Source organism: Prinia subflava, chromosome 35 (genome assembly GCF_021018805.1).
Source record: "Prinia subflava isolate CZ2003 ecotype Zambia chromosome 35, Cam_Psub_1.2, whole genome shotgun sequence".
Classification (NCBI taxonomy): domain Eukaryota; kingdom Metazoa; phylum Chordata; class Aves; order Passeriformes; family Cisticolidae; genus Prinia; species Prinia subflava.
The window spans coordinates 274,627-301,884 of NC_086281.1; the positions used below are offsets into that span (position 1 = coordinate 274,627).

Consider the following 27,258-nt stretch of genomic DNA (forward strand, 5'->3'; position numbering starts at 1 on the left):
GCCCCCGTGTGCCCCCTTGCACGTCCCTCTGCACACCCCTGTGCGGCCCCCATGGCCCCGAACGCCCCTGCAGAGCCCCGAGTGTGCCCCGGCCCCCCACGCCCCCCGTGTGCCCCCCTGGAGCCCCACAGACCCCCGCGCCCCTGTCGCCCCCAGGCGGCCGCGCTGCGACACTGCACCCCACGGAGGGGACCCCGAACCCGCGTGTCCGTGACCCCAAATCCACCCGAACCCCGCGTGTCCGTGACCACAAATTCCCCCCGATTCCCCCGAACCCGCGGGTCCGTGACCCCAAATTCCCCCGATTCCCCCGAACCCGCGTGTCCGAGGAGCGCAGAAACCCCCGCTGGTGCCAGATCCGTGTGCAGGGGACAAGTCCTTTACTCGCCAAGGGCTAAGGCCACGCATTGAACAGGGGGGTGCACGTGTCCCCCCAGCCCAGCCGTGTCCTGGAGCACGGGCTGAGGTGTGGAACCCCCCTGAGGGGGCTCCCCCTGAGTGGGACCCCCCTGTGTTAAGGCCACTGGGAACTTTGGGGTGGCCTCAGACGGTCACCCCTCACCCGTGTGTCCGCTGCAGCCCGCGGGACCCCCCGGAGGCCTCGGGGGGCTGCGGGGACCCCGCGGGCAGGGGCTGCTACAGGAGGGCGCAGTCCAAATCCGGCCGCTGCCGCTGCCGCCGCTCTCGGGGGGCGCGCCCGCCCGCCTGCGGGGGGACAGGGACAGCGCTGGGCTCCGGGGGCACCCGCAGAGACCCCCGCCCGCCCCCGGGGCCATGGGCACCCCCGCGGCACGGGGGGCACCCCCGCGGCACGGGGGGCACCGCGTTACCTGCGCCGGCAGAGGAGGAGCGGGCTGAGGATGAGGATGGTGCTGCTGGTACTCCTCGTGCTGCAGCTGCCGCGCCAGCTCCAGGTCGCTGAGCACGGAGGGGACGATCTGCCCCTCCTGCAGCGACAGGGCCATCAGGAAATCCTGGCGGGAGAGAGGAGCACACAGCCCGGGGGTCGGCACCGCAGGATGCCCCGCGGAGCCGGGATGGGACACTCGAGTGTCCCCCACTGCCACCGCGTGTCCCCTACCTGGTCCACCTGGCTCTGCCGGTGGTCCGGGGCCGCCGCGGTGGCCCCCGCGGTGCCCGGGCCGTGGCTGAGGTGGAAGTCGCTGTCGCAGAAGCTGCTGTCCCCATCCACGCTGTGCAGGCTCTCCCACACCACCCGCTCCTCCTGCAGGAAGCCCTGGTCCGTCACCAGCAGGTACAGGTGGCCCTGGCGAGAAGGGACAGGGACGCTCAGCCCCGGCGGGGGTCCGGGGGGCCGGGCGGGGGCCGGGGCGCACCTTGTGCTTGATGATGGTGCTGAAGTGGTTGTTGCGGAAGAAGACGCCGAGCTCGCCCTCGCGGGCCCGCGCCGTGAGCTCGCACAGCCCGTGGAAGGTGAGCTGCGACGCCGAGGACTCCAGGAACTGCTCGGCCACCAGCCCTGCGGGGACAGCGGGGACAGCGCGGGCGTGGCGGGGCCGGCGGTGCCCCCCGTGCCCCCGGGGCCGCGGGGAGGGAGCCGGGGCGTTACCTTCGCTCACCAGGCTGGAGTCGCTGGCCTGTTTGCAGGTGATGATCTTCTCCACCAGCTGGTTGTAGCTGAGCCTGCCCACGGCCTGGACCTGCTCCGGGCTCTGCGGGACGGCAGGGAAAGGGGCTGAGCCCCGCACCCGGTGCTGGGGGTCTGGGAGGGAAGGGACCCTCAAAGACCACCCAAAGGGATGCTCAAAGGCCACCCAGCGCCGCCTCCTGCCACGGCCAGAGCAGTCATCCACTGGCTCAGGCTCAAAGCCCCATCCCAAACACCACAGAGGGCGTTGGGTTGGGATTTTCTGGGATCATCTGGAGCCCCCAAACCGCAGGCAGGGACCCCTCCCGCTGGAGCAGGGCGCTCCAAGGCCTGTCCCACCTGGCCTTGAGCACTCCCAGGGATGGGACACGGGATGGGACAGGGCAGGAGGAGCCCCAGCTCCTCCTGGCAGAGTTCTCCAGCCCTGGGATCACTCCCGTGGCTCCGGGGAAGGCACCAGCCAGGTGGGGGGCTCACCTGGGGGTCCACCAGCCAGCCGTGGTAGAGAGGGATGTTGAGGAGGTCGAAGATGATGCACTCGGGGGTGTACTCGAAATCTGAGACCCCCGTGAACCTGACGTTGACGTCCAGCCCCGTGGAGAGCTTTGGCAGGACCATCATGGTGTCACTGATGTTCTGGGGGGCACGAGAGGCACGGGGGGGTCGCTGGTGGCACCCCAAACCCTGCAGCCAGCCGAGCTCCCCGGGGTCGCACGCTCCTCTCACCTGCTGGAAGTTCAGCTGCAGCCCCTCCGAGGTGTCCCGGGGCTGGGTGGCCAGGATGCAATCCCCTGCGAGGCAGCGGGGTCACTCCCGCCACTCGGGGGTCCCAGTGGAGCCCCCGCCCCACTCCCGGAGCCAGAGCAGGGCTGTGGGGTCCCCACTCACCCAAATGTGCCATCAGCTCCTCGGCCGTGATCACCTCCTTCTGCGGGGGCAGCTTCACCTGGGGGCAGCCAGAGGGGGCTGGGGACCCTCCCGGGGGGATCCTTCCCCTCGGGATTTGGGGTGAACCCCCCGGGCCCTCCCCAGAGCCCCCCCAGAGCCCCCCCAGAGCCCCCCCAGAGCCCCCCGAGCCCGCTTGCCTTCCACTGCAGCAGGAGGATGTTGATGATGGCCAGCAGCGGGCACGGCCCGTTCTCGCTCTGGGTCACCACGGGCGTGCGCTGCCCCTTCCAGCCGATCCACTTCACCCGGTGGAACTCCTCCTTCGGGGCGGGGGGCTGCGCCCGGGGCGGCCCGGCCGCCGGGGACCCCCCCCGCTGCCGGGGCCGCTCCTCGGGGGAGCCCCCCGGGGGTCCCTCGGGGCCGGATCCCCCCTCGGCAGCGCCCCCGGCTGGGGCGGGGGTCTCGTCCCCAACACCGGGGGTCCCGTCCTCAACACCGGGGGTCCCGTCCTGGCCACGGGGGGTCCCGTCCTCAACACCGGGGGTCCCGTCCCCGCCACCGGGGGTCCCGTCCTGGCCACGGGGGGTCCCGTCCTCAACACCGGGGGTCCCGGCCCCGCCACCGGGGGTCCTGTCCTCAACACCGGGGGTCCTGTCCTCAACTCCGGGGGTCCTGTCCCCGCCACGGGGGGTCCTGTCCCCACCACCGGGGGTCCCGTCCTGGCCACCGGGGGTCCCGTCCTCAACACCGGGGGTCCCGTCCTCAACTCCGGGGGTCCCGTCCTCAACACCGGGGGTCCCGTCCTGGCCACCGGGGGTCCTGGCCCCGCCACCGGGGGTCCTGTCCCCAACACCGGGGGTCCTGTCCCCGCCACCGGGGGTCCCGTCCTGCTCCATGGGTCCCTCCCGCGCCGCTCCGGCTCCGCTCAGGCTCCGGCTCTGCCCAGCCGCATCCCAAATCTCCGCCCTGGGAGGGAAAATTGGGCCATTTGAGGAAAATACAGAAATATTCACGTGTGTGTATAAATGTGTATTTTAGTCCCGTTTGGCTCGTCTAGGTGAGATTTTTTTTTCTCCCCCATTTCTTTATGTTTGCTTTGAAATTGTCGGGAGATGTGGAAAACTTGGGGGTTTGATAGCCAAGGAAATTGGAAATTTGGCTTTTAAAGGGATAAAGGAATTGGAATTTTTGGCTTTGAGATAGGCAAGAGATTTGGAAAGTCAAGGCAATTGTCAGATTCCACTTTGAAGCCCTGCCCCAGTGCCCCCCAGCTCACCAGGAATCCTCTGAGCCCCTGATCCTGCCAAGGTGGGGTCTTGGGCCCTCTGGAACCCCTGAAAACAAAACAAACAAACAAACAAACACATATTAAATACTATAAATGTGTAATTTTAAAAATAGATAAATAAATAAACAAACATAGGTAAATAAAATAATATCAATAATAAATAGTCCTGATAGCCAGGGAGTTGAGCCGATAAATAAGGAGTTTTATTAATGAAATAAACATCAGGAAAACGCTTTAGTAGGTAAAGTAGATGGATGTATAAATAGGGTTGATAATTAAACAAACAGCTACAGACACACAGACCCACTGGTTATAAACTGACAGACACGAAACACCAAACAAATAAAATAGAAATTGGTGAAATGAAATGACACCAACTGAGATGTAAAATGAGGAAGTGAAATGAAAGAAAATGAAATAAAGTAAAATAAAGTAAAATAAAGTAAAAATAAAATAAAGTAAAAATAAAATAAAATAAAATAAAATAAAATAAAATAAAATAAAATAAAATAAAATAAAATAAAATAAAATAAAATAAAATAAAATAAAATAAAATAAAATAAAATAAAATAAAATAAAATAAAAGGCAGTACAAATGAACAGGCGCAAGGGAACGCGATGGGTTTGAATTCTCACTCGCGGCTCCGCCCCGAGCCCGCGGCGGGGCCGGCCCGACCGGCAGGACCGGGGATCCCGGCGGGGCCGGGGCTGTGACCGGGGGTCCCGGGGGTGTCCCGGGGGGGTCCCGTGTCCCCCGGTGTCCCCCGGACCCGCTCGGATCCCCTCCTGCCGTCTTTTCCTGCTTTTCCTTCGTTTTGCTGCCCTAATCCTTGTTTTTCCTCCTTTTTCCTTCTTCATGTTCCTTTTTTCCTTATTTTTCCTTCTTTTTTTCCTCCTTTTCCCTTTCTTTATTACCTTTCCCTTCTTTTCCTCCTTCCCCCTTCTTTTTTCACTTTATCCCTCCTTTTCAACCCTTTAAACCACCTTTTACCTTTTTTGCTGCTTTTTTCCTTCTTCTTTCCTCTTTTATTCCCTTTTCCTTCCTTCTGTTTCTTCTTCCTTCTGCTTTTCCTCGCTTTTCCCTCCGTTCCCCTTCTTTTTTTCCTCTTTAATCTTTTTTATTCCTTCGCGCTCCTCTTTTGCTTCTCTCGTCTTCCTTTTCCCCTTTACTATATTTTTTTTGATCTGTCCCTTCTTTTATCCTCTTCCCCCTCTCTTTTTTGTCCCTTTTTTCTTCTTTTTTCCCTGTTTTTCCTCCTTTTCCCAGCCTGTTTTGCACCTCCAGCCGCACGCTCCGGCTTTCTGCGGGCAGGCGGATTGAGGGCGGGGGAAGGAGGAGGAGGAGGAGAATGAGGAGGAGGAGGAGGATTAAAGGTTTAATTTTAGGGGTGCAGTAAATTTTGGAGGGGTCGCGCTGCGGGGGGGGGCGGCCTGTGGGAGTTGGGGTGTCGCGTTTGGGGTGGCAGCGGAGTTTGGGGGGCTCAGAGGGGCCGGGGGGGTCACGGGGGCGGATTTGGGGTGCAAAGAGCGGATTTGGGGTGTAAAGAAGATTTTGGATTTGGTGTAAAGATTTTGGATTTGGGGTTTAAAGATTTTGGATTTGGGGTCCCCCCGAGCCCCCCCCACCCGCGGGGGATGCCGGGAACGGCCCCGCCCCCCTCGAACGGCCCCGCCCCCTCGAACGGCCCCGCCCCCTCGAGCGGCCCCGCCCCCCCTCGCACGGCCCCGCCCCCTCGAACGGCCCCGCCCCCTCGAACGGCCCCGCCCCCCTCGAACGGCCCCGCCCCCCTCGAACGGCCCCGCCCCCTCGAACGGCCCCGCCCCCCTCGAACGGCCCCGCCCCCTCGAACGGCCCCGCCCCCTCCCGGCGGCCCCTGCGGCGCGGGGGGCGGGGCCGGCCGGGCCCTGCTGGGCTGCGCGGGGAGGTTCCGGTTATACTGGGATAGACTGGGATAGACTGGGATAGACTGGGATAGACTGGGATAGACTGGGGTGTACTGGGCTGTGCTGGGCTGTGCTGGGCTGTACTGGGCTGTGCTGGGTTGTACTGGGATATACTGGGCTGTACTGGGAGATTCTCGGTTATACTGGGATATACCGGGGTGTACCGGGTTATACTGGGATATACTGGGCTGTACTGGGATATACCGGGGTGTACCGGGTTATACTGGGATATACTGGGATATACTGAGGTGTACCGGGTTATACTGGGCTGTACTGGGAGATTCTCGGTTATACTGGGCTGTACTGGGAGAGTCTCGGTTATACTGGGCTGTACTGGGTTATACTGGGCTGTACTGGGAGATTCTCGGTTATACTGGGATATACCGGGGTGTACCGGGTTATACTGGGATATACTGAGGTGTACCGGGTTATACTGGGCTGTACTGGGAGAGTCTCGGTTATACTGGGCTGTACTGGGAGAGTCTCGATTATACTGGGCTGTACTGAGTTGTGCTTGGGTGTACTGGGCTGTACTGGGTCCAGCCTGGCCATACCAGCTGTATAACCGGGTTATACTGGGCCGTGCTGGGTTGTATTAGGCTGCACTGGGCTATAGTGGGCTGTACTGGGTTATACCGGGCCATACCGGGCCATACTGGGCCATACTGGGCCATACTGGGCTCGCGCTGGCGGCTCGGGGCCCTCATGGAGCGGTTCGTGGCGGGGAGCCGGGCAGCGCTGCAGGTACGGGGGGCTGGGGGCTCCGGGGGAGGGGGGATCGGGGGGCACCCGGTGGAATCGGGGTGCAGGGGGCACCCATGGGCGGGGAGCAGGGAAATCGGGGTGCAGGGGGCACCCATGGGTGGGGAGCAGGGAAATCGGGGTGCAGGGGGCACCCATGGGCGGGGAGCAGGGAAATCGGGGTGCAGGGGGCACCCATGGGTGGGGAGCAGGGGGATCGGGGTGCAGGGGTGCCCTGTGAGCAGTGAGCACAGAGATTGGGGTGCAGGGGTGCCCTGTGAGCAGGGGGATTGGGGTGCAGGGGGCACCCATGGACAGGGAGCAGAGGTGCCCAGGAAAGCGGGGTGCCCACGGGCTGGGGTTCAGCAGGAACAGGGGTTGGGGTGCCCGGGGAATGGGCTGGGGGCCCAGAGGGTCACCAGAGGTGTGGTGCCCTGCCTGAGGTGGCACAGCCACACCAGGGACACCCCAAAACGTTTCCCGGCTCCAGCCCGGCCCTGCCTCTGGACCTGCCCAGGAGTTTGGGCTGCAGCTGCTCTCGGGTTTTTTTCCCTCAGCTTCTGCCAAAAATTAGTGAATCTGGGTTACGGCAGCAGAGAACTGTCCCAAAAATCAGAGCCTGGGGATGGGGCGTGACAGAGGGGGACGGGGCCCGGGGGAGGGACGTGATTTTGCTGCTGCTGCAGGCAAGAATAGAGGGTGAAATGTCACAGTTTTGGGTGACACGCAGCCCCAAACTCAGCATTTCTACCCATAACCAAGGGGTTAAAGCCCTAAATGCCCCCAGGGCTGGGGCTGGGATGGTCCCTGTCCCCACAGGGGTCGGTGGCTGGGCTGAGTTTTCCTGGAGCCCTGACCCCCCTCACTTCACAGGGGTACCCCAAACCCCGAGGTTTTAGTGCCACAGGAGGATCCCGGCCAGGCCCAGGGGTGCCAGGAGCTCGTCCAGAGGGTGGATTCTGTGGGTGACACCTGAGATGAGGGCGAGGGGCAGTTTGGGGGTTCTGCAGGACGCGCTGCTGCCGTGCCTGATGCCTCCCGTGCCCGCAGGATCACATCCAGCAGCGCCAGGAGATCCACGTGGTGATGGGCAACGAGGCCTGTGACCTGGACTCGGCCGTCTCGGCGCTGGCCCTGGCCTATTTCCTGGCCCAGGTGAGGCTCGGCTGCCAGCCCGGGGCCACCGGTGGCCCGGGGGAGCCTCACCAGGTGTCCCCCCACACCACAGACGTCCCCGGCGCCCGGAGCCGCCGTCGTGCCGGTGCTGAACATCCCCCGCGCCGACTTCGCGCTGCGGACGGAGACGACGTTCCTGCTGCGGGAGCGGGGGATCCCGGCGGCCGCGCTCGTCTTCCGGGACGAGATCGACCTGGGGGCGCTGCACCGCGCCGGGCTGCTCTCCCTGACGCTGGTGGATCACCACGTCCTGCCCGGGTGAGCGCGGGGTGGGACAGCCAGGGCCACCCGCCCGGAGCCTCGGGTGGTTTTACCACTCAAATTGAGCCATTTTGGGGTTTTTTAGGGAACAAAAGGAATGCAGGGTTTTTCCCAGGCTCTGCCAGGGGTGACCCTTCTCGTTCCCACCAGTGCCGACGCCGCCCTGGAGGAGGCTGTGGTGGAGGTCCTGGACCACCGGCCGCTGGAGCGGGACCGTGGCCCCCCGTGCCGGGTGACCGTGGAGCCCGTGGGCTCCTGCGCCACGCTGGTGACCGAGCGCATCCTGCAGGGCCCCCCGGGCGTGCTGGACGGAGCCACGGCCGCGCTGCTGCACGGTGAGCACGGGGGTCCCGCCCGAGCCCCGGCCCCGGTGACAGCGCGGTGACAGCACGGTGACAGCGCGGCCCTGCCCGTCCCCGCAGCCACCATCCTGCTGGACTGCATCAACCTGAGCCCGGCCGCGGGCAAGGTGACTCCCAGGGACGTGGCCTGCGTGTCCCTGCTGGAGGAGAGGTTCCCAGAGCTGCCGGCCCGTGATGCCGTGTTCGGAGCCCTGCAGGCGGCCAAGTTCGATGTCACAGGTGTGTGTGCCGGGGCAGTGGCACCCAGGCGTGTCCCCCGCTCCCTGGGGACAGGAAGGTGCCCTGGGCCTCATCCCCCGGCCACCTCCCAGGGCTGACGACAGAGCAGATGCTGCGGAAGGACCTCAAAGTCCTCTCCAACGACGACGTGGTCGTTGGCATCAGCGGCGTCTTCGAGGACCTGGAAGTGAGACTCGGGGCTGAGGGGGAAACTGAGGCAGGGAGTGGCACACTGGGGACATCACGGTGATGCCGAGGCCCCTCTGCTCTGTCCAGACGTTCCTGCTCCGGCCTGGCTTGCTGCAGGACCTGGAGGCTTTCTGCCAGGGCCGTGGCTACGCGGGGCTGGTGGCCATGACCGTGTCCTTTAACGAGCACTACGAGCCCACGCGGAAGCTCGCGGTCTACAGCCGGCAGGAGCCCCTCCGCACCACGGTGAGCCGGGGTCGGGCATCCCCGGGCACTCCCAGCTGTGGTTTGCCACAGAACCTCCCTGTTCTGGGGGTGCTGAGCAGGTCCCAGCCCGGTGCTCCCTCCCCTGCAGCTGTGCCGGGCGCTGGAGGAGGCGACGACGCCGTCGCTGCTGCTGCAGCCGCTGCCCAGCCCCTGGCCCTGCGTGGCCACCTACGCCCAGGGCAACGCCGTGGCCGCTCGCAAGAAGGTGCTGCCCATCCTGCGGGCAGCGCTGGGGGGCCCGGGGGCTGCGGGGGGCCCCGAGGAGGAGGTGGTGCCCCCGCCCACCCCCATGAACAGCCTGGTGGAGGAGTGTCCCCTGGCACAGGCCGTGCCCCCGCTGTGTCCCCAGGACGTGCTGGAGCGGGTCAGCCGCATCGCCGTGGGGCAGCCCCCCGGCTCCCCCAAATAGCAGCGGGCGCCCCGTGGCTTTTTGAGGTCTGGGTGAGAAGTTGGGGTCCCTGAGCAGGCCCTGGTGGGGTGCCTGGGCGTGGGGGGGTTGCAGCTGCCTTTGGTAGAGCTCAGCTCCTGTCCTCGTCGTGGTTTGTCCCCCCCCAAAGGCTCCCTCGGCCCCAGTGGTCCCCAGGGTGGGTTTTGGGGAAGCCATGGGCAGTAATTGCACCCCCTTAATGACAGCGTTGGGGTGGGGGAGTTAACGAGTTCTTAACGATCTTCCTTCCTTGGGGGGCAGAGGGGGGCCCCAGAGGCTGGGTCTGGACATGCAGCTGTCCAGGACTGTCACTGTTTTCCAAGGATTAAATTTCCCTTTTCTTCCAGTTTTGGCTCTTGGCTTTTATTCTGGGATGGGTCTGGTGCTGCCCCACTCCCGCTGGGGGTCAGTGGAACATTTTGGGGTGCCCAAGGAGGGGGTGTCAGTGCAGCCACACTCCCGAGTCCAGCCCAGCCGGGAGCAAACTGGCTTTGCCAGAAGAAGTCGTGGCCTCTGCCTGCTCTGAGTATCAGCGGGCTTGGCTTTTCCCAGCGGATTTGGCTGCTCCAGGAGCAGAGGAGGGAGCGAGGGGCAGCCTGTGCACCCACCCTTGGGCCAGCACAAGGCATTTATTTCAAGAGTGGAATGTTCTTCCCAAAAAACCCTGACCCGAGCACAACACGGGGCTGGAAAAGCCCGGCTCCCACTGGAGCACAGGGTAAGGGAAAGGCTCTGTCACCCAGCACGTGCTATTTAATATTTAATCCTGGCGCTAATTAAACTATGTACACCCGCGCCTGAATTCCGGAGCCCTTCTCGGGTCAGGCCCTGTCCGGCCTCGGGGACAATCCTGGGTGGAGGGGACCCCAGCACGGTCCTGCCCGAGGCCACAGGGGCTGCTCAGGTGGGTTTGGGAGCTTAAAAACAAGAACATATCCTACAAAAAGGAGGGCGGTGGGAGCTTGGCGGCGGTGGCAATGCCGGCTGGAGGCACTGTGGGCTCGGTGGCCTGAGACACCGAGCACTGGGGTTTGATCCTGGCTTGGCACCGGAGCATCGGGGCTTAATCCCGATTTTGCTCCAAAGAATTGGGGTTTAATCCCAGTTTGACATCGAATCCTGGTCCCACACCAGAACATCGTGGGTTTAATTCTGGTTTGGCACCAGAATATCAGGGCTTAATCCTGGTTTTGCTCCTCTGTGATGTTGTGGGAGGCACCAAATCTGCCTCTGCACCGTGACTGATTCCCTGGGGAAACTGAGGCACCACCACGCAGCCCATGGGAGACACGGGAGTGGAAAAAGGGCAAACTGGAGGATTTGGCACACGTGGGCTGCGCCTGGCAGCTCCTGGCATCTTTCGGGGGTGGCTGTGTCCTCTCCAGGCGGGGCAGGAGATGGGGGCTGCTGTCCCCGCTCCCTCCCCGTGTCACCGGCCAGCGCCTCCGGGAAGGAGGGATCCTCCAGAGGGACGACGGCCCAAAGTCACCGGGAGCTGGGTGAGGATGGTGCTGCATAAATACCGCGGGGTTAAAGCACTCCAGGTCGGCTTCTCCTCCAGCGGGGGATCAGGCAGTTCAAGTTTGGGCTGAAAAAGCCAGGAATCTGCCAAATCCAAGAGGAGGGGTTATGGGAGCACCCAAATGGTGGGGATGTCTGAAGGGGGGGCTCTGAGGGGACACTGGGGGTGCCACGGCCCGGTACTCACACGCTACAACACACGGGAGTTGCTCCACTGTCGCTCCCGGCCGCCCTTGGACCTCATCTCCTGCACAGCACCAGTCTGCAGAGAGGAGCTGTCACCCCCTGTGCCACCCCCTGGCCCAGCCAGGACAGCCTGCACCCCAAAATTAACACCTACTGCCCAATGCTGAGACCCTGCACCCCAAAACAACACCCAACCCTCAGACCCTGCACCCCAAAACAACACCCAGCACCCCAAAACAACACCCACCGCCCCAAAACAACACCCACCGCCCAACCCTCAGACCCAGCACCCCAAAACAACACCCACCACCCCAAAACAACACCCACCGCCCAACCCTCAGACCCAGCACCCCAAAACAACACCCAACGCTGAGACCCTGCACCCCAAAACAACACCCACCACCCCAAAACAACACCCACCACCCAACCCTCAGACTCTACCACCCCAAAACCAACACTGACCACCCCAGAAACAGCCCCTGTCAGCAACCCCGACACGCAGCTCCCCAGCACTGAGCCCCAGCCCCCAGCTGAGCCCCCCGCCCGCCCCAGCGTGGGGGTACCATGGGCAGCCCCTCTCCCGCAGCCATGTCTCCGGAGCCGATGTGTGTCAGGTGCACGAAGTTCATGGGCTCCCCGATCATGGAGCGGTCGATCCGTCTCCTCCTTTTCTTCTGCAGGGGGATGAAACCCGTCAGCCCCTGCTGGCCCCGCAGCCCTCCCCGAAACGGCTGCCCCGGGGTACTCACGGGCTGGGGCTTCTCCACCACGCAGCAGCCCAGCTTGTGCCAGAAGTCGCTCATGGTGCAGGCAGCCAGCGTCCCCCCGTGCTGGCACAGCGGCACAGGGTCACTCCATGGGGACACCTGGGCGGGGTGGCACGGCCTGGACAGGAGCAGGTGGCTGCGGGCGGGAAGGGAGGGTGATGCTTGCAGGTCTGACCTCCAGAAATTAATGCTAAAGGAACTTCCCATCAACCAATAAAAGCCAGAGAGCCTCAGCAGAGCGCTGGGGTCACACACAGACCACCCGAGGGGACACCTGGCATTGATCCCCAGGGATCAGGCAGAGATCCACCAGGGACCCCCAGAGCTGTCCCCAGGGGCTGGCTCGGCCCGGGCCTTGTCCCCCGGCCCAGGGCAGGGCACAGCTGAAGGATGCTGCGGCAGGACGGGGGGGATGGAGGCGGCCACGGCAAATCCCAACTCCCTGAGGCAGGCAGTTAAAAATATCCCGGCCTTTCCGAAAGGGGGCCGGAGGTTCAGCTCTTCCGCTCCAGCTTTTGAAGAGCGGACCGGGGAGAAATAAACAGGGACTGGTGGGATTTTATCCCAAACTCCCACGGTGCTGCCTGGGGTAGGCAACGGGGTGTGCAAAGGGGGGTTCGCCCCCAAAATGGGGGCTTCCCCTCCCGCCAAGGAGAGACGATTCCTTTGCTGCAAAAGCACCCGGGGGGGAACTCACCCGCCCACGAGGGGCTGTGGCCTGAGCACAGCCCTGTACCAGCCCCGGGAGAGTCCCCACGCCGGCGGCACGGCACCCACCGCTCCGGCAAACAGGAAAAGTTCCTTCCCCTGCCCCTGCGCCGGCGACACCGGATGGACCAAAGTCCGGCCGGCACTTCCTGCTGCACCGGGGAGGAGCGGGGCAGCCCCCCAAAAACGGGGGGCTCCGAGCCCAACCTCCGGCCAGGATCGGGGGGAACGACCCTGCGGCCGGGCATTGCCGGGGGTGGGTGCCCCCCGTGCCGCTGCCCCACCGCCAGCCTGGCACAGCCGGAGGAGCCCCCGTGCCCCGCAGCCCTCCCCGGAGCGCTGGAACGGGCTGGGTCCGTCCCGCTGGGTGCCCACGCCGTGTCCCCCCGCCAAACCCGGCCTGTCCCCGGCTGCGGGGCGGACGAGGAGGGGGCTCTGCCTTCCCTTCCCTTCCCTTCCCGGCCCGGTTTCCTTAGGAAACGCGCTGGGATCCGGCGGTGCCGCGGCCGGGCCTCGCTGGGGAGGAGCCCCCAAAGGCAGCGCTGCCTCCCCGGGAGCCCCGAGAGCGAGCCCGGCCCCGGGCGAGTCCCCAGCGACTCCCCGCGGAAACCTCCGGGGGTCCGCAGGGCCGCGACCCCCGCCCGCGCCCCCGAACCCCCTCCGGCCCCCGAACCCCCTCCGCGCCCGCCAGGGCCTCCCGTCCTCGCTAAGGGCGGCGGCGGGCCCGGCTCCGGCTGCGCCCCGGTTCGTGTCGCTCCCACGGGCCGGGGGTCCCCGCTCTGGGGGGGTCTCACCCTGAGCCGTGCCCGGGCTCGGCCCACCTGGGCAGCTCGGTGGCCCCGGGCAGGGCGGCTCCGGGCCCGGCCCGTGCCGGCACAGGCGAAAGGACTTCCCGGTTGGGAAAGCACCACCGGCTCTGCGTCACCGGCGGGCTCCGGGCAGGGGGGCCGGCTCCGAGCCCCCCACACCGCGGCCACCACCGCCAGGTTCCCGCCGGGGCCTCCGGAGGCTCGGGGGAAAGGCCAGAGTGTGGGGACGGGCTGAGAGCCCTGCGGTGCCCCGGCTGCGGGCCCGGGACCCCCGCGATGGGCGGCGGAGCGGGAGGGGAACTTCCCCTGCGTGGGACGGTCCCGGCTGCGACCCCCGGGGCACGGCGGGGACCCGCGGGGCTCCGGGGATTTACCCGGTCCCAGACCCCGGCGGTCCCGGTGTGTTTGGTGGGACCCGGCAGGCCTTGGGATCCCGGAGGTCCCGGTGGTCCCGGGATCCCGGGAGGGCTCCCCGGCCGCACCAGCGAGCTGCAGGGGGGTGGTCCCGCCGCCCCGCTCCCGCTCCGGTGCCCATCCCGGTGCCCTCTCCGCCTTCCCACGGCGGTTCCGGGGCCCTTCCGCAGGGTCGCACCCCGCGGGGGGGGCCCGGTTCCCGTCCCGGTGGCGGCCCCATTACCTGTCCCGGCGCGGCTGCGGGTCCCGGTGCCGGTGTCCGGCCCGCAGCTCCAGGCGTGGCTCGGAAGTCCCGGTGCCGGTCCCGGTGCCGGTGCCCGGCTCGCAGCGGCCCCAAGTGCCCCGGGAGTGCTGGTCCCGCTCCGTGTGCGAGTCCCGGTGCGGGTCCCGGTGCCCCGCTCGCAGCCCCAGGCGTGGCTCGGGGTTCCTGATCCCGGTCCGGGTCCCGGTGCCCGGCTCGCAGCCCAGGAGCGGCCGGGGGGTGCCAGTGGCCGTGCGGGTCGCGGTGCCGGTGCCCGCTCGCAGCCCAGGCGTGGCCCGGTGCGGACGCGGCGCTGCCCGTGCGGCTCGGCCCGGCCCCGGCACAGCGCCCACCGCGGGCACCGCCGGCACTGCAGGGGCGGCGGGGCCGGGTCCCGGTAGGAACGGGGAGCCCTGGGGTCCCGGTAGGAACGGGGAGCCCTGGGGTCCCGGTAGGAACGGGGAGCCCTCGGGTCCAAGTAGGAACGGGGAGCCCTGGGGTCCCGGTAGGAACGGGGAGCCCTGGGGTCCCGGTAGGAACGGGGGCTCTGCAGTCCCGGTAGGAACGGGGAGCCCTGCAATCCCTGTAGGAACGGGGAGCCCGAGGTCTCTCCAGTCCCGGTAGGAACGGGGAGCCCGAGGTCTCTCCAGTCCCGGTAGGAACGGGGAGCCCGAGGTCTCTCCAGTCCCGGTAGGAACGGGGAGCCCTGGGGTCCAAGTAGGAACGGGGAGCCCGAGGTCTCTCCAGTCCCGGTAGGAACGGGAGCCCTGGGGCCCCTGCAGGAACGGGGTCTCTGCAGTCCCGGTAGGAACGGGCGGCCCGGGATCTCTCCAGTCCCAGTAGGAACGGGGAGCCCCGGGGTCCCATAAGGACTGGGGGTTCTGGAGGTCCTGTTAAGGCTGGGGGTCCCCAGCTTGGGGTTTCCAGGAGCACTGGGGGAATCTCAGGGGACCGGGTAGGGCTGGGGGTCCCCAGCAGGTCCCAGTTATGCCCCCATTTGCCCCCGAGCCTTATGCCCGCTTTTTCCGTGGACACAACGGGGCCCGTGGGGCACCCAAAGGCCCGTGGGAACCCCCAGAGCGCCCTGCAGCCGGGGTTGAGGGGTTTCACCACTTCCAGCTCCGTGCCCTTCCGCTTGCACAACATCTGCTGGGCTGTGGCCACCTCCACGCTCCTGCCACAGCAGCTGACACAACCCCGTGGCTCCAGCCGCTGGCCAAACTGGACTGTGACCTCTGGGGTGTCCCCTCCTGCAGGTCCCCAACCCACCTGGAGGGTCCCACACAGGAGACAGCCCCGTGTGAGCCCCCAAATCCCAACCATCCCACTGCTCCCACTCTAGAAACCCTGAACAAGGCAGCACTGTCCCCACTCGGGCGGGTCTCTGTCCCACGCCTGTCCCCAGCCATCGGGTGGCCCTGGCTGATAATACCCCAAGTGTTTGTGACCTCGTTCCAGCTGGAGAGCCCTTTTTTTCTTTTTTTTTTTTTTTTTGTGTTTGTGCTGCCAGAGGACATTGTCCCCCTTGCAGCCCTCCCAAAACCCAGAGCAGTGCCCTCATTGCTGCGTCCCCTTGGGGGCTCAGCCCCTGGTCCCTTCTCAGAGAGGGACATCTTTGGGCTGTCACGTGTGAGCAGGTGACAGAGACCCCAAAGAGCACAGAGACGGGAGACCCCCAGCTTCCTGTGGAGCTGCTCAGCCAAACTGCCCCCCATGGCCCCGAAAAACAGAGCAGCTCAACCCCTTGGAGGGATCAGCATCCTCCAAAGGGCTCCCAGCTGGAATTTTCCCTGTGCCGAGTGCTGGAGGGGCCGAGCTGAGACCCAGGGTCTATTTTGGAGCAGGAACACGGGATCCTCTTTGCCCATGACAGTGCTGGAGGAGGAGGAGGAGGAGGAAGAGGAGGAGGCAGAAATAGTCTAGAAATAGGCCGAAAGCCAAGCACTGGCAGAACTGCTTGGCACCATCAGAAATGAGCTGAACGCAGAGAACAGGGAGGGAAAGGGAGGAAAATAAAGAACCCCTAAAGCACCAAAAGAATGTTGATCCCAGGCAAAGCCCAGGGAGAGGAGGGCAAGGGCTGCCCTCAGCCTCTCAGGTGTATGGATCTGGCCTGTGCCCCCCAAAAGGGATTTGGGGGTCTCAGTGATGCCGGGGCAGGGGGATTCCCTGGTTGCATCGGGGTTTTCTTTGTTGCCCCTCCCCACCTGTCAGCTGTGGGGAAAGGTGGGGTGTGAGGTGCCCCCACCCTGGCTGAAGCCCCCCTCAGCCCTGGCAGTGATGCCAGTTTGGGGTGTCTCCCTCTATTTCTCATTCCATATCTGGCTTTGGCCACAAAACTGGGATATTTTTGCCTTGTGACCTGAGGACCAAATACCCTCACTCTCAGATTAAAAAAAAACAAAAACAAAAACAAAACCACATTTTTTGGGTTTCTTTGAGCCAAATTTCCCTGGTTTTGACCTGCACAGTGCAAGTTTTGGGGGTACCACAGCACCCCATATCTTCACACGCAGGTAAAAGAAATATTTCCCAGCTCCTTGCAGACTGAAAATGCCCCGTTATTGCCTCCAGCTCCCAGCACGGAGCTGAAGGCTTCAGCAATGAACTGGGGCTTGCTGCAGGTTTAATTTATCCTCGTCTCGGGGGTCCAGCGCGCAGGATCCCCCCCGCGCCTCCGCCCCTGCCGTCCTCCCCTCCCCGGCGCGGGTGGGAGCCGCTGACTCATCTGCCATCATCATCATCCTCCCCCCACGAGGAAGGGCGATCCGAGGGGCTGCATTGCAGACCCAGCCGCGCCAGCAGACAAAAGCGACGCCGCTGCCTCCGCCCGCGGCTCCCCGGCACAAAGAGCCCGGCCGGCATCGAGCTCACCCGGACAGGTAAGGCTGCGAGCCGGGAGGATGCTCCGAGGATGCTTTTTATTCTGGAAGGGATTTGGGGCGAGGCAGGTGTTGGGATTTCTTTTTGAGCGGGGGGAAATAAGCCACAGCCAGCGGGGATTAAGTGGGTAAAGGTGATTTTGCTTCCGTGGGATGAGCAGACCACAGTGATCCTGTGGGAAATGCTCTTTTTTTAGGGGTGATACGTGGCACAAGAGGGTCTTTTCCCCCACATTCATTCCCTTTTACTGGATATTTGATTATTTTACTTGTCACTAAACTCTCTTTCCCCCCTCTCTTGTCACTAAACTCCAATTTTTAACCCTTTGAAGCTTAAAAATCCATGTCCGCAACATCCATCACCATTAATAATTCTCTGCTGTTATTAATAATTTCTCTGCAAAAAACCTCACAGATAGATCCCTAGGGATGGACCCCCAGCGATAAATTCCCGGGGAAGAGACTATTTTAAAGTCCTGTGGCTCAGTTTACCCAGAGGGGGTGACACGGGAGCCTTTCATAGCCTCTGAGTGACATCCAGAACGTTAAATTTAGCAGCTGATCAGCCCTCACCGCACAGACAGGTCCAAAGCATGCCTGAATCATCCCTGAGAATTCTGACTGCCGAGACTTAAGACAGGGAATCAGCAGGAAAATGAGGATGATTTGGGTTAGTCTGCTTTTCCCCCACCTCCGATGCCAGTGACACAACCGTGCCAGGGAGAAGGCAGGCGGTGACTCAGCTCCTGCCGCGGAACGAGCGATCCACGGCTTCTGCTGCTCTTTCCCAATTTCTGGTGGATCCACGTCTCCTCCTGCTCTTTCCCAATTTCTGGTGGATCCACGGCTTCTCCTGCTCTTTCCCAATTTCTGGTGGATCCACGGCTTCTCCTGCTCTTTCCCAATTTCTGGTGGATCCACGTCTTCTCCTGCTCTTTCCCAGTTTCTGGTGGATCGGGGTGGGGCTGCAGGGGGAATTCTGCAGCAGGGACGGATGGATGGCACTGCAGGGATGGGTGGGGTGGGGTGGGAATGCCGGGCGCGGCTCCTTCCAGCCCTTTCTAGAGGGTTCGGTCACGGGAGGGAGGGATGGGGTGGGATCGGGGGGAGGGGGCTGCACAGGGACCCCCCCTCACTGCCCAGCCCATGGGGAAGGGGAGACATTTGTGTGCAGGGGGTGCAAAAAGAGTTCATTTGGAAGCTGCTTTCCCACCTCTGCTCCCCAGTGCTGGGAGATTTCGGGAGGAGCAGCTGGGAAGGGGACAGTCCCCACCCTGCCCTCCCCTGCCGTGCCGTTTGCATGGGGAAACTGAGGCACGGGGTGACAAGTCCCTTGTGCCCCCTCCGAATTATGGTGCAGAGAAGGGCTGTGACCAAGGCTGTGGATAAAACTCTGGCAGAACTCAAGCCTGCAGTTAGACCCAGCCTAGAGTCAAACCCCCACGACCCCATGCTCTCCTACACCATCCATTCATTTTTGGGGATTATCCTATGGGACAGGGTCAGCGTGGCAACACCTGAGATTTCTGTCCATTTTGGGGGCAGCTCCTGTGTCTTTGGTAGAGCTTTTCTCTCCCTCTTCTTTCCCCTCACGCCCTCCACAGCCTGAAAATGCTGGACACCATCAGCAGCCAGTACGACTCCTTCATCTACTGGAGGATGCCGATCCCGCGGCTGGACGTGGCCGAGCTGGAGGGGCTGGGGCTCGCAGACATGGCCCTCTACAAGCCCAAGGGAGGGCTGGGCAAGCTCGGGGACCGGGGCAGCCAGGACCTCTCCCAGGAAGAGGACAGTCTGCTGCAGTTCAACAGCTTTAACTTCTGGCGAGCTCCCATCGCCAGCATCAGCTCCTTAGATTTCGATTTAATTTGAAGCCCTGCCTGCCTGTCCTCATCCCCCTGCTCTCTCTCTTTCCGCCAGGCATGCCAGGATTTGGTTTTGTTGTCAGTTTGGAGGCTGTTGGGTTGTTTTTTTGTTTGTTTCTGGGCAGTTTTGCCATTGCTAATTCACTCAGCAGTTCACCGGGGCCTTGATGGTGATGGGCTCCCCGAAAATCTCCAACCCCTCTCCACCCTCTCCCCTTTTTCCTCCTGGAATCACAAATGAGGGGCAAACACGAGGGGAGGGGGCAGAAACAAACCCCCATCGCCCCTCTCCTTATCCAGAGGGTTTGGGAGGTGCCACCCCTCATGTCAGTGCGACCGTGGCTGTCCCCACCCTGTGTGACAATTTCTCAGCTCATGTCTCATGTGCTTTTTTAAGAAATTCATTTGTGCAGATGGGGCAGTGGAGGAGCAATGGGAATCGCCCTGGTTTCTCAAAAATCTGCTTCGTCCCCTGCCCTTCCCCTCGGGAATGCAAGGTGGAAGAGGCAGGGATGTGCCCAAGATATCAGCACAAACCTTCTTCTTGAGAAAAATAATAATTTGAGCCTTGTGGTATGAGCCCAAGCTGAAAAAATTATGTCCAGGAGGGTAAATAGACATGGAAATGCTCTGACCTTGCTCGGTGGGGTGTTTATTGCCCCAAATTTGACTTTTTTCATCCTTTTTTGATGCCCCACGTGGTTTATTCCCAGTGCAGCTCCTGGCTGGGACAGATGCTGGGCACATTGTGGGGTCTGGAAGGGTGATGGGGCTGGAAGATGGAGAATTTAGTCTGATCTTACCCCCAAATGAAAATATTTCAGGTTTTCCACTTAATCAAACGCTTTGAAAACAACAACGAACAGCGCTGCATTCGTTCAAGTGGAAGCCTTGAGTTTTCTCCGGGGAGATTTTCACCTGCTGAGGTTTATTTCTGGGCATCATCTCAAAATGGGGGGGAAAAACCCAACCTGGAATAATTTTTGGCTTTTAAACAGGCTTTTTTCCCTCCCCAAGATTGTTTTCTGGGATTGGTTTGTGTTCTTGAATGTGCTTTTTTTGGGTTTGGTTGGGATGAAGTGATGTGGAGCATCCCAAAATCATCCTGAGAGTTGGGGGGATGTGGCTGGGAGCAGGCTGAGGCAGCACTTAAAAAGTGCCAGAAATAGGCAACAATCGGAAAAAAATCTGCATTCTACTGTGAAAATTGGATGCAGCTCTCCTGTAATCTCCAGAAATAATCAAGTGTGCTGATTTTGAACTATCTGTGTAAAACCAGAGGTGAAAAATGTAAACTCTCCTCTGCAGAGCTGTTTGCCTTCTGTGTTCCCAGCTAGGAAAACCTGCAGGAGAAGTATTTATTATGAAACTTTAAATAAAATCAGTTTAAAACATACACATTCCTGTGGACATGTAGACTGACATCAAGTTCTTTGGCATTAAAATGTCTCAAATCTCTTTACAGTGAGCTGAAAACTCACCCCAATGTCTCTGCACATGCTGTGGAAGACTTAAGCATGGAAAAACTAAGCCTAAAGGATTATTATAAGCACATTAAGGACATTATTTACACTTCAGCTTTTCCAAGCCCCACAGAAGAAATAGGCCCCAAAGCTCAATTTTACCTCAGAAGGGCATTTTGGGCAAGTCAGGGGCACTCAAGGGAATAACGCACCTTGGAGAGGGGGGTTTGGCAGCCTGAGGGGAGCTAAATCCCGGACTGGGAGGGACTCAGAGGGGAGAGGTATGCTGAAAGTACTGAAATACATACACAGAAATAGAGATATGTTTACAAACCCTAACTATCAAAGTTTCAAAAGACACACAAACTAGCGGAGCTCAGTGAGGCGGCGCCGCCATTTTATACTCGGGCAAACCCGCCTCTGCCGGATCTAACTCCAGCTCTACTGTTGATATCCTTCCGCCAGAGGCGAGCACTCCCCTGCCAGGCCCCTCCCGACGGGCCCAGGGCGGGGGAGGACGACGGAGAAAAGAAGGAGAAATTCCCTTTCAGTTTTCCGCACAGTTCCCGGTGCGGCGGAGCGAGTGCGGGACCGGCCCGGTGTTTCTCCGTCGCCTCGGGGGACTCTTTTGCTGCAGGTCCTTCCGCCGCCCCCGGGCTCGCTGCCGGGGCCGCCATTTTGTGAGGCTGAGGCGGGAGAGGCGGGAGGGGCGGAGGCGGCGGCGGGGCGGGCCCGGGAGGGGCCCCCGTGAGGGGCTCGGGGGACCCCTCCCCGTGAGGGGCCCGGGGGAGCCCTCCCCGTGAGGGGCTTCGGGGGAGCCCTCCCCGTGAGGGGCTTCGGGGAGCCCTCTCCGGGAGGGGCCCCGTGAGGGGCCCGGGGGAGCCCTCCCCGTGAGGGGCCCGGGGACCCCTCCCCGTGAGGGGTTTGGGGACCCCCGTGAGGGGCGCGGGGGAGCCCTCCCCGTGAGGGGCCCGGGGACCCCTCCCCGTGAGGGGTTTGGGGACCCCCGTGAGGGGCTTGGGGAGCCCTCCCCGTGAGGGGGTTTGGGGACCCCTCCCCGTGAGGGGCCCGGGGGAGCCCTCCCCGTGAGGCGTTTGGGGGACCCCTCCCCGTGAGGGGCTTGCGGGACCCCTCCCCGTGAGGGGTTTGGGGACCCCCGTGAGGCGTTTGGGGACCCCCGTGAGGCGTTTGGGGACCCCCGTGAGGCGTTTGGGGACCCCCGTGAGGGGAAGGGCTGCGATCTCGGGGGTGTGAGGAGGGAAAAGCCCCGAGAGGCGTTGGGAGGACCCTCAGGGATGGAGGGGGCTGGAGGACCCTCTGAGAGGGGCGATCTTGGCGGTCTGAGGAGGAGGGACCCCCGTGTGGTGAACGCTCACCCAGAGAGCAAATCCCGTCACAAACATCCCACCTTCATCCTTACATCGGGGCAAGTTCTCGATCTCCTCCCTTCAGCGAACGCCAAAACTACCTCAGGTAAAATTTTATGGGACCTCGAGTGTGAAAACCTTGGGGAAAAAAACAAACCCTAGGTTTGCTCTCCAGCAGAGGGCAGATGGGTATTTAGGAAAGCAAAAGTGCTGAAATGCAGCCAAACACGCCGGACCGCCGCTTCCTGCCCCGGAATGTTTTCAGCAGGCGAGGTGAGGGAGGAGGATCCCAGAACTGCTGTAAATAAAAGTGGTTCCAGCGCCAGTGGCCGCTCGCTGTGCTGGAGAAAGTGGATTTGGCCGATTGCAACAGAGGAATAATGAGAATTCCTGCCTGCGCCAAATCCTCAGAATGGAACCGTTTGCTTCGCTCTTTGCTGCCAGTCTTGTGTGTTTTGCTTTGTGTAAACGTTGAGGAAATTCCTGGATAAGCAGGTCTAAGGGATGTGTAGATTACTCATTTATTGTGTCCCATATTAGATGGAAATAAATAGGTTTACCGTTGTTCCTTGAGCCTTATTTTGGCAGGGAAATTTTACTTGGTTCTAAGTGCAGATTCTTTTTGAGTCATCCCAATTTTCTAATAACTCATCAAGTGAATTTTGTATATTTGGGAAAACCCAAACTGCTGTTTCTCTGCAGTCTTGGGGCTACTGAAAAGTTACGGGAAGCTTTTTAGCCTCATCCTGCAAACACTTCTGCATGTGAATAATTCTTTGGTTAAGTGGGACTGTTCACCTGTGTGAATATTTGCCTAGTAATCAGAGAATACTTCTGAAATCCCAGATCCTGACATTCCCAGCCAGACCTCTCTGCCTGTGCCTGGCCACAGCAGCACTCCAGCCTTGCTCTTAAAGCTTCCAGAGCCTCGAAGCTCTGAAAATCCCTAATTTAAAGGGAGGGAAAATGGTCCAAAGTGTTCCTGGCACAGATCTTCCATCGAGGATATTCCACAAACCCAGAGGGGACTAAAGTTCAGAGGTTTGTACCCTGGGTGATGCTCGGTGTTTGCAGACGGATCTGGCTCTAATCTGCTGCTCCCAGGGGTGAACTCTGTATTTCCCACGAGATGGCATCAGCAGCCACTTTAATTTTAACAAAAACGTCTTGATTTAACACTTGCAGATGAAGATTTTTCTTGTCTCGCTTCTGTTTCTAAATGGGGATCAGGATTTTTAGCTGGGCTGGGGCAATCTGGTTACAAGCTGCTGAAAACTCCACGCTTGGGCTGTGTTCACCTACCCAAGTATTCTGTGAAACAAACCTGATAAACTTGCTAAATCACGTAAAAAAAATAGAGAAAAACCAGGTTAAATGAGAAGAACTTTAGGTGAACTTCCCTCTGTGTGCCTATAATCTGCTGATCTACGCCCCGTGCTGAGGAACAGGATCTCTTTTTCCCATTTAAAGAGGAATTGTGGGTTCCCTGCACTGAGTTTGCGCCCATTTAGGTAATTTCCTTTCCCATTCTTACGGAGTCTGCATTGAATAGGAGCTACTACGGTCAATTGCAGGAAGAAACATTGTTTTGGGGGCTGAGAAGGTTTGTTTATCTCATTTCAGCCAATATCCCATTGCAGTGAGCCTGCTTTTGGGGTGATTTACTGATTTAATCCCAGGTCAGACCTAATTAAAGAAATAGTGATGGATACCAATAGAAATAACTTAATTCATATTAAATTTTAAATTATCCACCGTGTCTGATGTTGCCTTGATGAGAGATTTAAAGAGTTATTTAAGAATTATTTAAGAGTTATTTTAAAATGTAAAATATTTATTTATTTATATTTATTTTAAAAATAAATAATAAAAATGGAAACCCACTGCTGCAGAAATGGATTGACTGTAACACACAAACCTGGATAAACAGTTCAAACCTCAAATGTTTCCTGTCCCCATGTTCAGGCTCTGATAACTCCTTCTTACAGAAAGGTTTGTGTTGTTTTTTAAAGTCGTCTCTTCTGCTGTTTGACCTTTAATTAACTTTGGATTTAGGAATTTGATAAAGTGGAAGTTTATCTAATCCCCTCACTTCTCAATTCTGTTCTCTTCCCCAAAGCTAAGCATTTTATTTTTTTTTTTTCTAGAGCCTGGAGACAAGTAATTTAAATTCTTGGAGCTGCTGGTGCCACAGCACTGATTCCTTGACCCGTGGAGTGTTTTCCTCTCTGGCACCCGGCACGGGTCAGGTCCCGGTTTCCTGTGCTGGGAGCAGGATGCAGCCAGGGGAAGGGGCAGGGGAGGAAACTTTGCAGAGCCACGGCTGCCTCCAGTTCCAGGGCTTTTGGTTGGTGTGCTGGTCCTTATTGACGTGCACAAAATAAAATTACTGAGGCTGGAAAAGCCCTCCAAGATCGTCAATCCAACCTTCAAATGGGCTCGATGAGCTTGGAGGTTGTTTGAAGCTTCCAGCTGCGCTGGGTTTACCCTGAAATCTCTGCTGAGCTGCAGTGGTGTTGTTTTCTTTCTCCTGCTAAGATTTACTGTATTCCCACATTGTTTTCCACAGTCCCAGGAGTCTCCAGCCACACTCTCGAGCCTTTCCCCTTCAGTTTCTATTCAAGGAAGAGAGAAGGAAACCCTGGCTCTTTTCTCTGGCGTTTGCTTTGTTTCCCAAGGCAAGAGGGAGGAAGTGGTGGAAGCAGAGGCTGTGGACTGTGCCACCCGAGTGCCACTGTCCCCAAGCCCCCTGCCCCTGCCAGCCCTGCCAGCGAGGCGAGGAGCAGCCGGGTTCAATCCCAAAAGGAAAAAATTCCAGCTCCTGTGAGCCCGGGCACTCCTGGGCACGGTGGGGCTGGGAGGGCTGAGTGTCCGTGGGGCGACAGCGACTCAGTGACATTTAAACCACACCAGGATATTTTGGGTTTTTCCTGGAAACCCAACACCCTCAGGAGGAGAAATGCCAAGCTGGCCGTTGTCTCTTTGGCAGAGACCCTTCCTTTATCCTGTCCCAGTCTGGGGGTAAATCATCCAACTGCTGAAACTCCGACCTGTTATTCCATCATTTATCCAAGGCTTTGTACTGTGCCATTAATATCAGCCTCAGCCCACCTTGTCCCTGCATTAAACTGCCCGGGGCACTGTAATCTCGTTATTTTACGAGACAGATACAAATGGTGTTCAGCAGAGCAGGGCACAGCTCCAGAGCTCTGTTTTGTTTCCTCCAGGGATGTCATTCCCCAGCCTTGCCTACTACCGCCAATTCTTCCAGCGTGTCCCAGGGATACTCGATTATTTGGATTAACTTCGGGGCAGGAAAAGAGGATTAGGAAGCAGAGCCGCTCTTTAGTGCGTGCATGGAGACGGGTTACATCAGTTCTGTCTGTTTACAGACTTGCCCTGCTGAAAAACAATTTTCTAAAGCTGTTAATTATTCTGAATTATTTGCCAAATTACTACAAATCATTCCTGGCTTGGGACCCACCAGGAAGACAAAGGGGGAACTGTTTAGGTGGTGCTACCTTCAGTCACTCACATGAGCTTTCTCCTCCCTGCTTGGCCAAATTCTGCCTTCCCAAAGCAAAAACTCATGTTTACAGATTTAAAATATTTATTCTCTGGAAATTTGCAGTTCTTGCATGTGCTTAAAGCTGCTTGGGATCTTAGAGACAGGAACTACCCAGGAGACTTTTCTATTCCTCTCCTTCACCCTGTCTGGGCTGGAAGTTCCATTACTGAGGCATCAAAATGGTGATTTTTTTTTTTTTCCCTCACATGGTTCTTTTTAAAATTAAAAATTTTGACTCAAGGTGGGAACTTGACTGAGCTCTGGGCCGTGCTGGGGTGGGGGCTCTGCCAAAGCCCCCCGGAGCAGAGCTGAGCCCGGGGTCTCTCTGTGACAAACCTGGAGCTCGGGGGTTTTACTGGGATGATTCAGGATTCCCAGCAGGAGCTGGGCACAATCCAGGTCTCATCCCTCTTTCAGGAGGAAAAATGTTTTTCTCATTTCCCTCCCAACTTTTCATCACTGGTAACTCTTATTTTCCTTGGTTCCACCTCCTCCCAACCTCTGAAATTCATCCGGGGGGGTCTCACCTACCTTCCCACATTCCCTGCACGCTGTGGGAACACCCACCAGCCCAATGACACTGTCACCTCCCAATCCTGGCATTTGTAAGGGAAAATTGCTCTTTTTTCCTCTTTTTGGTTAAATCCGGGGCTGTTCCCTCAGTGCCAAGAGCTGCCCCCTCCAGCCTCCACTTCCCGCCATGCCAAAAGTGCCTTGAAACCTTGACCTGCAGAGATCAGCAGCTTTTCCACAAAATTCCAGCCAGCCAGGTGATCCGACGGCTTATTCTGGGATGTCAATACCTGCATTGTTGGGAATGGGAAGAAATCCCACCGTGCCAAAGCAGCTGGATTAGTGCTGAGCTGCCTGGGAATTCCAGCCTGAACACAGACCTTGTGCAAGGACCTGCAAATCCCAGGGACCAGATCTCAAATGGCAACAAAAATAATCTCTTGACGTGTCGCTTTAAACATTTGCAGAGGTGTGGAAGGGATTTTTCCCTTTTATCCATGATTTTCTTCTTCCAAGATTGTTAATTTTTGGATCGAGGCAAAGTTGAGTGTTTGTCACATGGAGCATCTCATGCTCTCGGGGAAAAGCATCCTTCACCTGCTTTTTTCTGGAAGAATTTGAGGGAGTTTTTCATCAAAACACCCAAAATAAAAAATTCCTTAATTTTACAATATTTAGGCAAATATTCTACTTCCCACACTGGTCAGTGGTGAAAACTGGTGGCACATGGAAATCCAGACATGGGAGCCTGGGAGTCTGGTTGTCTTTCGAGATACAAATGTCACATTTTAAAACTAAAATTTCTATTTTTAAAGAACTAAAACATTTTTAAACATGCAGCTGATCTGTATTGTGCCTTTCCCACTGCCATCTTCAATTATTGCCATCCTTCCCCCCAAAACAGGTGATTTTGCCAAAAAATCCCTTCAGCTGGGGAAAAAACTTCCCCTTTGGAGGAGAAAATAAGAAATAAAAAGTCTGTGGGGCTCATGGGAAGTGGTTTGGGTTATTTTTGGAGGAAATAAAGCTGAGTGTGTCACCTTTTGCAGGGGAATCCCCTGATTTAATTTCTGGAATTATCCGTGTATCAAAGCCGACCAAAACCCAGGAGGATTTGATCTTTGCCTGGAATTCAGACCCGGCTGCTTCCCCAGCTCTTCCACAGAAAAACACCAGGAGCTTTTTCAGCCCAAAGCAGCATTTTTCTGGTCAGTAAATTCCCTCCCACGGCGGCGCAGGCCGGGCTGTGCCGTGTCAGGGCTTTTCCTGCCTGCGCCTCCTCCGGCCTCGCGCCGTTCCCGAGCCTGGATCGCATCCGTGCCCGCGTGGGCCCGAGAGCCCTGCCTGTCTGCCCTGTCATTAGCACAGCCTGGGGTTAATTAACGCGCTCGGGGGTTAATTAGACACGCGTTTCCCTCCTGTTGGCGGTAACCAGCTCTGAGCGGTTTTCCCAAACCAGTGCAAGTGGGAAACCCCAGCTCTGTCCTCTCAGACACCCAGGACGGGGCATGGCAGAGCTTCCACCCCATCCCCTTCTGGGGGCAAATCTCGTTATTTCATTAATCTGGGCTTTTATCCCGTTG

General features: G+C 59.4%; 5 protein-coding genes across 9 annotated transcripts; 3 read left to right on the forward strand and 2 right to left on the reverse strand.

The window, feature by feature from the left end:
- Positions 1-363: 363 nt before the first annotated feature.
- Positions 364-5,118, reverse strand: MINDY1 (MINDY lysine 48 deubiquitinase 1). Of its 2 annotated transcripts, none has more exons than XM_063421101.1 (11): positions 4,777-5,118; positions 3,774-3,831; positions 2,695-3,463; positions 2,498-2,555; positions 2,336-2,400; positions 2,087-2,245; positions 1,571-1,673; positions 1,338-1,480; positions 1,082-1,225; positions 831-974; positions 364-705 (listed from the first exon to the last, which is right to left on the reverse strand). In XM_063421101.1, exons 3-11 carry the CDS (start codon positions 3,391-3,393, stop codon positions 637-639), a joined length of 1,584 nt encoding a protein of 527 aa, XP_063277171.1. In that variant the 5' UTR covers positions 3,394-3,463; positions 3,774-3,831; positions 4,777-5,118; the 3' UTR covers positions 364-636. The 2 variants fall into 2 exon arrangements, with proteins under 2 accessions (XP_063277171.1, XP_063277170.1); XM_063421100.1 differs by having other exon boundaries at positions 1,082-1,267; positions 4,777-5,117.
- Positions 5,119-6,139: 1,021 nt separating this feature from the next.
- PRUNE1 (prune exopolyphosphatase 1) lies at positions 6,140-9,717 on the forward strand. Its single transcript, XM_063421102.1, has 8 exons — positions 6,140-6,473; positions 7,521-7,625; positions 7,699-7,904; positions 8,058-8,242; positions 8,330-8,488; positions 8,581-8,675; positions 8,765-8,923; positions 9,033-9,717. The coding sequence occupies exons 1-8, from the start codon at positions 6,435-6,437 to the stop codon at positions 9,351-9,353; spliced, it is 1,269 nt and encodes a 422-aa protein (XP_063277172.1). The 5' UTR covers positions 6,140-6,434; the 3' UTR covers positions 9,354-9,717.
- Positions 9,718-10,118: 401 nt separating this feature from the next.
- CDC42SE1 (CDC42 small effector 1) lies at positions 10,119-14,368 on the reverse strand. 3 transcript variants are annotated; one of them, XM_063421104.1, is made up of 5 exons: positions 14,000-14,368; positions 11,828-11,981; positions 11,642-11,752; positions 11,080-11,154; positions 10,119-10,976 (listed from the first exon to the last, which is right to left on the reverse strand). In XM_063421104.1, exons 2-4 carry the CDS (start codon positions 11,879-11,881, stop codon positions 11,083-11,085), a joined length of 237 nt encoding a protein of 78 aa, XP_063277174.1. In that variant the 5' UTR covers positions 11,882-11,981; positions 14,000-14,368; the 3' UTR covers positions 10,119-10,976; positions 11,080-11,082. The 3 variants fall into 3 exon arrangements, with proteins under 3 accessions (XP_063277174.1, XP_063277178.1, XP_063277175.1); XM_063421108.1 differs by lacking the exon at positions 14,000-14,368 and adding an exon at positions 13,375-13,517; XM_063421105.1 differs by lacking the exon at positions 14,000-14,368 and adding an exon at positions 12,543-12,950.
- Positions 14,369-14,808: 440 nt separating this feature from the next.
- Positions 14,809-20,160, forward strand: MLLT11 (MLLT11 transcription factor 7 cofactor). Its single transcript, XM_063421046.1, has 2 exons — positions 14,809-16,899; positions 18,504-20,160. The coding sequence occupies exon 2, from the start codon at positions 18,511-18,513 to the stop codon at positions 18,769-18,771; it is 261 nt and encodes an 86-aa protein (XP_063277116.1). The 5' UTR covers positions 14,809-16,899; positions 18,504-18,510; the 3' UTR covers positions 18,772-20,160.
- Positions 20,161-21,249: 1,089 nt separating this feature from the next.
- LOC134563204 (uncharacterized) lies at positions 21,250-27,249 on the forward strand. 2 transcript variants are annotated; one of them, XR_010083339.1, is made up of 2 exons: positions 21,250-21,700; positions 23,742-24,155. XR_010083339.1 is itself a non-coding variant. In XM_063421045.1 (2 exons), the coding sequence occupies exons 1-2, from the start codon at positions 21,523-21,525 to the stop codon at positions 25,240-25,242; spliced, it is 1,257 nt and encodes a 418-aa protein (XP_063277115.1). In that variant the 5' UTR covers positions 21,269-21,522; the 3' UTR covers positions 25,243-27,249. The 2 variants fall into 2 exon arrangements, 1 of the variants encoding a protein (XP_063277115.1); XM_063421045.1 differs by lacking the exon at positions 23,742-24,155 and adding an exon at positions 24,164-27,249 and having other exon boundaries at positions 21,269-21,700.
- Positions 27,250-27,258: the final 9 nt, after the last annotated feature.